At 41.7% G+C, this 10,517-nt stretch overlaps 1 protein-coding gene across 1 annotated transcript in view; it reads left to right on the top strand.

Annotated features, from left to right (window-relative positions):
• Window positions 1-575: 575 nt before the first annotated feature.
• The window catches only part of CUNH12orf40 (chromosome unknown C12orf40 homolog), a 47,769-nt gene continuing 37,827 nt past the window's right edge, over window positions 576-10,517 (top strand). Inside the window, exon 1 of the mRNA XM_055626817.1 lies at window positions 576-634. Coding sequence (XP_055482792.1) covers window positions 576-634 — 59 coding nt within the window. The remainder of the gene's footprint in view (window positions 635-10,517) is intronic.

Here is a 10,517-nt window from a genome sequence, read left to right as displayed (position 1 = left end):
AGTAAAAGTGAATGCTGTCAAGACTCATGACCAGAGTTTGATCATTGCACTCCATCCAGAAGGAGAGCACTGACTGCAGAAGTTGTCCTTTGACCTCTAATAGAATATATATTCACACCTACATACAAACACACACTCACATGAACACATATCAGGGACAACTGGGGAGCAAGATTTTATACAACACTGAGACGGAGATTCTTAGAACAAGGCTTGAAACTAGATGTAGGGGATACAGAAATCAGCATTTGAGTTACACAGTAACCTTATTCCTACACTATACTTCACTCTTGGTTGTTTAAGACCATACAGGTGGTAAAAACTAATCAGTTGTTTTTACTGTCAGGGTCAGTTAAGGGTCTGGTTCACAAGTATTGGTTGATAATATGGATACTACCTTGCTCCTTTAGCCTTAAGAAAAAGTGTGTTAATGCTAGGATGAATCAGGGTCTTCCTGACCACTCTGCTTCCTTTGAATGAATAGGGACCATGTCCCTACTCTCCACTATAGAATGTATACTGATTAGAGTTCAACTTCTGGGTCTCACTGAAGAAGGGCACAGGTAATATACTAGATGGCGGTGCTCTTAGAGAGAAGTCCTATTGTCCACTGGAGGCTAGTTGACCTTGGAAGGTAAGGCCTAAAATATTGGCTGTCCTTTTTGTCCTTCTGTCTACAAAGACATATGCTTCCAAGTATGGTTAATATAGACCTAGAAGGTTAGTTATTTTTAGTCTGGTATATTTACCCTTTCAAAAAAATTTGTATTTGAGGTTAAAGATAAGTACATAATTTTTCTTTTACTATATTTTCTACAACCATTCCCATATACCCTCTTTCTCTCAATTCATGACCTTTATTTCTTTAATTGTTAATATATGTGTGTGTGTGTATATATATCACAACTTTACACACACATACAGGCACACCACTCCCCACCCCACACACCAGTGGAGGTATAGTGAAAATGTAAGAAAATTTCTTACATGAAATCTCAGGTTCATGAATAGAGTTAGAGAAGATAATATGTGAAATAAACCAGACCCAAAAAGACATGTTGTCTTTCATCTGTGGTTCCTAGCTCCAAACTTCAGATGTGAGTGTTATACAAAGTAACCGCAGAAATCGGGAAAGTAAGGGGGGAGGGACCATGAGGTGGGGGAGCAACAGACAGAGAAATAGCAGGGTATAGGTGATTTGAAGTTGGGGGAATGGGAAAAACAAAGGGAGCTTTAATTAGAGAGGGGAGTAGATGAAGGAGGAGGAAGGAGGGTAAAATAGCAGTAAGGATATCTGAAATACACCCTTATATACCTAAAATTGCATGTAATACATATAAATCTGTGGATGCAGATACATGTAGAGTTTAAATGAAAATTTCCATTTGGGCTGACAATGCTCCCTCCAAGAGCTAACAAATACCCCTAACACACAGGTCTGAGAAGCCTCCTTTTGAGTTGTTGATCAGGGGATCCCAAGAGTTTCCCTGAACATAGGCTATTGCTTTTGGTTGCCTCTCAGAGATGGAAGTCCCTCTTTCTGAAGACACTATGCACATTGGACATTGGACCAGAAGCACTCAATCTGGATCTGACCTGATGCCTTCATGATGCCAGAAGGTGCTGTGTGAACATCCAAAGGAACAAAGAAACATTTAACGTTTGCTCAGTATTTAGCTGAAGCTTAGGCAAAAATCAATCTTTAAAACAAATCTAGATGTTGTTAAGACTCTGCTATCCTAATTATGCTGATCACACATACTTTTTGCTTTTTTAAAGCTAGTTCTAAATCCCATGACGAGCAGAGCAATAACTTAAAAGAACACCATTGATTTTTTAAAAGGATTGCACTTTGGCCTTAGAGATTTTAATAATCTTTTTATCATCATGTATATCATACCGAAATCTAATCATTTACCTTATATAACCTACTCAGAACTTTTGTGACCTTCTTAGCCTTCCAAGTTTGTCTTCATCTTCTACATTCTAGAAATATCTAACCATCTTCCCTCAGGACAAAGTCTTACCATATACAAATCTTTGTTTACTAAAATATCTTCATTCTAATGTTTACTTCTTTTATTTACTGATTTTGTTTTACTTTGCTGTCTTTCTTATCATGAGACATAGTGTCACTAAGAAATTTACTAACTTATTTGGAGACTCTCTATTGAGTCCAGTAACATAGGGCTGAATCCAGGACATTTGTCTGCAATATACCAAATTGTTCATATGTATCTTAGCACCTGCTGTGCTGTGCATTGGAAACAGGTATCAAAAAAGACAGCAAATTTCTTTTCCCACCTCATGTTGCTGTCAGAGAGGGAAGATTTTATTTTGAACTATCACCATCTGTCTGATAGCTTAAATTCATAAGGTCATGAGTATATGGTAGTAAGCATAGTAAGAATCATGCTGACTGACATATCTGCCTTTATAGGTCTCTTAACTTGAAATATTCTTTTGATGGACTTAAAGGTGGCCAATTGCTTAAAACTCTGTACTCACGTCAGCATGTGCCATAAGTGAAAGCAGACAGCCTGAAAAATTGATGAGTAAGTGTCCTGTGTCCTATAAAAGGACAATGCTACTAATGACATTTCCCTCTAGAGTCCACTTTTTTTTTTAATCCTCCCAGTATAAATTTAGGCAAAGCTCAGAGGTGCAGAGAGATATAAAGTATCTTATTTCAAGGCCTGTGGATCAAGTGAATGATGAGTGGTTATCCGCTCATCAAAAGGAGATGTTAGAATTTCCTCTGGTTTCTCTGTTTTTCTGTACATCTGGGCATTTCCTGACAATCCCAGTATTTATTCCCCTTCATTTGTGAGCATTAAGAGAGGTCAATAAGAGTAGCCGTCCTCACTGACAGGACCCTGAAATCTATCTTCTCTCCCCTCATTGTGAACATGAGAGAAGATGAGGCTTTTCTTACCAACATAGCCTTTATCCTGATGGTACTGATGGGTTATTCCTACTTTTTTTTCTGATAACTTATAAAATATCAGTGTTAAAAGGCATGGAATACATCTGAAAGGTAGATCAATAGATCTGGGTTGTCAATTCCAGAGTTATTTGATGAGAAGCAAGAAACATACTCTTCCTCTATCTCTGAAGAAACCGTACCAAGCATTAAGGTTCCTGAAAGGAGAGGTTCAGAACCCACAAGCTTCCTTGATTGGTAGGGATCAAGCTTTACTTTTTTTTTTCATTGGAGGCTACAATTGTTTCTTGAATATGTCATAAATTTTCTGTCTGTAAGGATCTGAAATGATTAGGAATGACTAAAAATGAAAGTTGTCTGTTTGGGCTGGATTGTATTGAAGGCACATGGCTTCAGGGCCCAAATAATACAGTATGTAAAGGAATGCTTCAAAACCAAAAGAATTCACTAAGGAAGTTTGGCATTGCCTCTGTAGTCTGTTATAGAAAATGCATTGATCACATAGCAATAGGATACTCAGAAAGCATTACATGAGAGTAGCTACACCTTAATTAAAAGAGACATGAGTTAGGTTAGCATCGATAGAGCAGTGGACAGAAGTAGACATAGAGCAGGAGAAAGTGAGTTGTGTAAGTCTGAAGTAATAGGGAAACAGAAAGAAGAGAGGAATTCCATGGTCTTCACTCTTGGAGGGCATTCCAAAAAGACTTACCACCAGTTATAAGTGGTAACGCCAACAGATGCCACCTGGATAGTGTTTGGCTCCACCTTTGGATCCCTAGCTACAAGCTGCTGGGGCAATAGCCCAATCACTATCTGGAAGGGACAGGGATGTACATTCAGGAAGCATCCATGCTGCTGCTTCATTGAAAGCATATGGAGAAATTGAGAAGACAAAAGAGTTCCTTGGCATCACTTTGCCTCATGGGCCATGGTGAGGACATCATGGGTTGAACAAAACGAGAGGTTCTATCTTAGTTTAACAATCAAGTCCCTCAGAAATGAAGTTGTGAAAGAGTTAACCTCAGTTTAAATCTTGTAGCTTTGTGTCACTTTCTTCCAATGAAGAAGCAGAACTCTTTGGAGACATCAGGTACCTAGCTGTGAGCACAGTCATACAGTCTAGGGCAGTACTCAGTGCCCTCCATTTTGGTCAGAGGTCTGTACACCTAACCCTGATAAGCTGTTTTTTTCTTTTCCTCTCTCCAAATATAAGCAGATGCCTGTCTTTCTCCAAGGGAATGGCAACAGGGAAGGAAAGAGAGGGAATCCCAGTGCCCATTAAGAGAGAGAGAGGAAATTAGAGTTAATAATCATCATGTGATTATATCTCAGTATTATATTTCACCAGTGGCTATAGATCTACTGAAAAACCCAAGGAGAAAAAAAGGCACCCCATATCCTGCCCTTATCCCCAAGAGAGTCTGGGACTGGAGGAAAGCAGACACTTTTTAAAAATTATTTATTCACTTTACGTCTCAATCATAGCCCCCTCTCTCCTCTCTTCTTCTCTTCCTTGTCCTACCTTCTCTCCCTCAATCTTCCCGTCTCTCCTCCCCTATCCCTCAGAAAAGGGGAGCTCCCCCCACCAACCTTCTCCAGCACATCAAGTCACATCAGGATTTGAGCATATCATCTTCCTCAGTGGCCTGGCAAGGCAGCCCTGCCAGGGGGAAGTGATTGAAAAGCTTGCAACAGAGTCCTTGTTAGAGACAGCTCCCGCTCCTCTTACTAGGGAACTCACAGGAAGACCAAGCTGCCCATTTGGTACATATGTGTAGGGGGCCTAGTTCTAGTCCATGCATGGTCCTTGGTTGGTACATCAGTGTTCACAAGACCCCCTAGGCCCAGGTTAGTTGGCTCTGTCTTCTGTAGAATTCTTGTACCCCTCTAGGTCCTTCTATCCTACCCCCAACTCTTCCACAAGTCTCCCTATGCTCCACCCAAGATTTGGCTGTGAGTTTCAACATCTATTTTGGTCCATTGCTGGGTGGAGCCTCTCAGATGACAGCAAGACTAGACTCCTATCTGCAAGCATAGCAGAGTGTTGTTAATAGTGTCAGGGGTTCATATTCTCCCTTAGTGTTGTCTCAAGTTGGGTCAGGCATTGGTTGGATATTCCCTCAATCACTGCTCTATATTTATCCCTGCATAGCTTGTCGGCAGGGTAAATTTTGGGTTGAAGTTTTTGGAGGTGGGCTGGTGTTCCACTACCTCTATTAGGAGTCCTGTCTGGTTGGAGGGTAGTCTCTTCAGCCTCTATGATCCTTTCTACTAGGAGTCTCAGCTAGAGTCATTCCCATATCTTCCCAGGAGCCTACCCTCTTGTAGGTCTCCAGCTTGTCTCAGGGGTGGTCCTGCCCAAGGTTTCTGTTCTCTCTGCAAGGCCTCTGCTCTCCTAGCCCTGTTCCACCCACAACTGATCCCTACCCCAATTTCCCTCAGTACTTCCTCTCCTATCCTGTTCCCTCTCTTTTACCACTTCTACTTTCTATTCTATTTCCCCTTCTTAGTAAGATTCAAACATCCTCCCTTGGGCCCTCCTTGCTGCTTAGCTTCTTTGGGTCTGTGAATTGTAATATGGTTATCCCGTACTATAAGACTAATAATCTGAAACACAAAAGTAGATGATGAAAAGAAATATGAAGATCAGGACAGTCATGAGGTAACCAACTACTTTCTGACTGAATTTGTTTTACAGAAAGTTGAATGGGCTTCCGAGAAAGAAGATATATTCTTTAGTGTTTTTACAGAATGATCTGTAGATGTCTGTTAGGACCATTTGATCCATGATGTCATTTCACTCATATGTTCCTCTTTTTTTTGTTGGCCTGGCCTGTCTGTTGTTGAGTCACTCACTATTATTGTGTTAAAATCTGTGACTTTATTTCTAATACTATTTGTTATATAGACTTGGGCATGCCCATTTTGGTACATATATTCTCCTGATCAGCTCTTTCTTTGATAGTGTGACTAATTTTAGCCTGAAGCCTATTTTGCCAGCTATTAGCACAGTGACATTTGCTCATTTCCTGATTTCAGTTTCTCTTTTCATTTTTTACACTATGGCAGTGTCTGTTTTTAATAGTAAGGTGCATTTATTAAATATAACAAGTAGATGATTCTGTTTTTTTTTAATGTAATTTGCTTGTCTGTATCTTTTGAATTAGGAGTTAATATCATTAGTAGAGCTATTGAAAGGCATATTATTCTGTCACTTTGTTAGGTAATTTAACTGCTTATTTTGATCTGGGAATAAATTCATATTTGTTCTGATTTAATGATAATGTGAATATCCTGAAATAAACTTCCATATTAGAATGTCATGCACATTCTAAAATCCTATCCAGTGAGGAGTGGGTAGTTTGTTTATGAGTATAGCCTGTAGTTTGAAATAGTGTTTCTGTGTTAAAGTACTGAAATTCAGTCTCTGAGAAGTTCTTTTAAATAGGTTCTGCATTCCAGCTATCTCAGCTTTCTACTTTATTGGTTTCATAGTTGTTTCTTTCCTTAGTGCCTTTCTGTTGTAGTTCATGTATTTCTAAAAGTTTTTTTTTTTTTTTTTTGGGGCTTGTTATGAGATGGACTTAAAGACACAACATTCTAACATTTATCATTACTATTCCTGACACATCAGGATGACCTGCTTTAGTTTTGTGGAAAGCCAATGTAAGTACTTTTTCTAGGCTAGATACTGTCTTGAATCTTAATAAGTCTATTAGTTAGTAATATTATGTTTTTATGTTTTAGGTGAATATTCATTTCAGTGTAACACAAGCATCAAAGTGTTATTTTCCAGTTAATAGTTAAGGCTCTTAATTTGCCTTAAGTTTTCCAACATTAATCATACTTGTAAAAGTTAGAAGATCTTGACATTCTGAAACAATTTGTTTTGTATGATTCCAGGCCTTTCAGAAAGTAAGCTAACCTGAAAATTAAACAAACCAACCAAAGGAATAATTTTAGACTGATGATGTAAGACATTTGTGTGATGTCTACAGTACTGAATAGTTTTGATATCAGGCAATGTAGATTTTATAACTTTGTATCTTTCTTTAAGTATTTCTTTATTAACCATGGTTGTTATTTCTCTAATTTCTTTAACAATCATTAAAGACATAAACATATTTTGTGTCTCTAATTTCAAGAGAAATGTCTCTTGAGAATTACTCCTTTTAGTTCTTATTAGGATAAAAGGGGGCAGAAATTCTCATGAATGTCTATAATTGGCATGTTTTTCTTCTCACCTCTCTTTATTTTTCTCTCCCTTTCTTTTCCTTCTATCAATTAACTTATTTTATTTTGAAATTATAATATGACTACAACATTTCTCTTTTCCCTTTCCTCCCTTCAAATCCCTCCATATATTCCCCTTCATCTCTACCAAGTTCATGGATCTTTTTCGTTAGTTGTTACTACACTCATACATGTATATACATATATATTCTTAAATATTTCCTACTCAGTCTGTCTAATGTTACCTATATGTATGTTTTCATTGTTGACCCTTTAGCATTGGACAATGAGTTGTTGTGCTCTTCCCCGGAGGAGACTTTCTCCACTACTAATATTCATTAGTTGCTTGTAGTTCTTTGTATATGGCTGAGGCCTCGTGCGTTTTTCTCCATCCACTTTGGCAGGACCACTGGTGTCTTCTTTGTTTAGCATATGTTTGAGAGACTTTATGGCTGTAGCTTCTGACAGTACTAGGAGACACTATTTTACCCAAACTCTCTTATCATCTGGCTTTTACAATTTTTCTGCCACCTCTTCTGCTATGTTTCCTGAGCCTTAGGTATGAGAGTGTTTTGTAGGTATATCCACGGGGACTGGCCTCCACTATCCTGCATTTTGATTGGTTGTAGTTTTTTGTGGTGATCTCTGTCTGTTACAAAGAAAACTTTCCTTGATGAGGGGTGAGGACTTGCTGTGGGTACAAGGACAAATGTTAAGATTGCTATTATGGATTACGTGCATTAAACAGAGTAGTGGTTGTGGATTCTCTTCAGTAACCATGACTTCACTAGCACCGGTGAGCTAGGCTTCCAACACCAGGCATGGTAGCCTTCTTATTGAGACTATCTTAAGCCCAACTACAGAGCTCTTAGTTACTGCAAAGGCATGTGTGCCACTGATGCACCCAGAGTGTCATGCTGGCCGTTGATAGCTTTCATAGGTCTCATAGCTGCGTAGGACTTGTTTGCCTCCCCTCTTTGAAGTCTTGCCTGGTTTCTTCTGGTACCATGAAAGCTAGTTGTCAGGGAGGAGGCATTCAGGTTGGTTCCAGCTTAGGCATCGCTGAGCCCTGTTTGAGAAGTGCTTAGTGTCTTTAGCAATGTGGACCTAACGTTCCATCTCTGGGTGGCAACTGAGGACAACAGCATACAGGCTCGATGTTTTGGGACAGTCCTGGACAATAACTCAAAAGAGGGTTTCTCATGTTTGGTACTGGGGTTTTTAGATGGTTCTTTGGCTCTTGGGTGTTATTGTGAGCCAGATGAGAAAAGTTTAAAACTGCCAATGTAGGCTCCTCCAATTGGGACTCCGAGTCGGGGTGATTTCAGGGGTGATTTCAGGGGTTGGCCCAGTCACTCTCAACTGCCCCATAGAGAAGGCAGATGAGTGTGTCGGGCTCGAAGTCCAGCTAGGCCCTGGCCTTCCAGCAGGGAAAGGACAGGGCTGAATAGCAGTAGCAAGGCCAGGGCAGGCCACACAAGCAACCTCCGAAGGAGCCCAATGACCAACACGAAGAGACCTCAGGGCCGACCAAAGAGAAGCAAAAATAAGGGAGGCACCAAAACACGCAAAGCTACGATAACTCTAGCGAGGAAACCAACGGGCAGACCCAAGAAGTTGGAGAAGGAGGAAGTAGAGGGCTTCTCCCAGGAGTCCTCGGAGGAAGAGCAATAACCACCACACGCCTTGCAACCTGCTCCTTAGCCACTGAGGAGCAGCTTTTCCCCTTTGACTGGAAGCCCTGCTCCCAGCCCACCCGCATCCGCCCCCACTGCACACTACCGCACTAGCTGCGGGCTCTGCCGCACCCAGGGATCAGGGTTCAGCCCGTGCCCTCCTCCCCGCCACACCTGCCCTCTCCCGACAATGCCAACCTCCCACTGAGCTGCAGCCCATCCTGCTGAGCACCTCCCTTACAGACACTGCTCTCTGGGCTCTTTGTTTCCCCAGTCCCTTCTGCTCTGCTGTTCCTGCCTTCCCTGTGGGAAGTCCTGGGAGCCTTCCCTGGCCTTCTGGGGCTCAGCCCCAGCTCCTTCTGACAGGCCCCATTGGCTGACCTGGCAGCAACAGGTATGGTCAGTACAGGGGATGCTTAGATCCCAGTATGCCCCCCCCCCCCACCAAACTGTCACCAGGTGGGTTTTTCAGTCTCTTCTGCCCTACTCTACCTAGACCCGCTGGAGGTTGGCTAAGCCCCTTGGGCTATTGGAAGCAGGACAGGTGTCAGCCCCACCCACCTTGTTCTCACATGGGACAGTGACAGAGGAAAGTTAACACCCCTCTCCAAGGTGAGGTCCTCTTTGGCTTCCACCTAAGGCAGAAGGGGGACTTACTCGCCCCCCCCCCCCACCACCACTTCCACTCTGTTCCCTTCCTGCAGCTAGTACTACAGAGCTAGCCTTGCCCCCTCCTTTTGCTCCTCCCCAGCCCCCAAGGTTCTGCTTTCATCTTTTCCTCTGTTCACAAACTACCTCTGGACAGTTGTGTCTTTCTTTTGTTTAATGGTCATGCGTAGACACCCACCATTGCTGCTGCTACCAGGGCCAACATTTATCCTCCTGGTATTTGGCCTGCACTCCCCCAAGACACTCTAGGGGAAGGGGGCTGGGATGCAGCAGGCTGGTCACCTACTACCCCACACCAGAGAAGATGGGGCCCTGCCCCGTTGATGCTGCAGCAGAGTGAGGAGGGGGCCCAACTTTGATGGGAAAGGGTGTAGGGCCACCGACTCCCCTTGTTCTGTGGGGGAGGGGTGACCAGTGTTTGTCCCAGCCTGGGGCCTCCCTCTGGTTTCCTATTTGCATTCACTTGAATTAAAAAAATAGCCTTTTCTGGACTGTAAAGAAACCAAAACAAAACAACAGCAACAAATCTCTCTCTCTCTCTTTTTTTTTTTTTTAAAGAGATAGCTAATAGGATGATTTCTTATGCCTTTTTTAAAGATTTCTTTTGTTGTTGTTTTACCTTTCTCTCTACTTCTTCTGTATTTACCTCCCTGTCCACTCCCTTCTCATTCCTCCTATCACATTACTTGTTCCTGCTATTCCCCTTTATTTCTTTCTGCCTTCTGTATTTACCTGCCTCCCTGTTCCTAATGATCTCTTCTTTCTCATTTTTCTAATCATATTGCTTAAACCTTGTTTTTGTCCTCTCTGTTGCTCTCCATCTCCCTCTGTCCCCCCTATTTAGACAATGGTTGTGTTTTACTTTCCTGGATTCTGTAGTTACTCCAGCTGTGTACTCACATCAGCATATTTTGAGCTAGGAGCTTCCAATAAAGAGAACATGTGTTCTTTCTTTCTTTCTTTCTTTCTTTCTTTCTTTCTTTCTTTCTTTC

The sequence above is a fragment of the Psammomys obesus genome, unplaced genomic scaffold (assembly GCF_907164565.1).
Source record: "Psammomys obesus unplaced genomic scaffold, mPsaObe1.curated_primary_1811, whole genome shotgun sequence".
Lineage (NCBI taxonomy): Eukaryota > Metazoa > Chordata > Mammalia > Rodentia > Muridae > Psammomys > Psammomys obesus.
The sequence above is the reverse complement of the archived record's forward strand: the minus strand, read 5'-3'. Positions and strand labels throughout refer to the sequence as shown.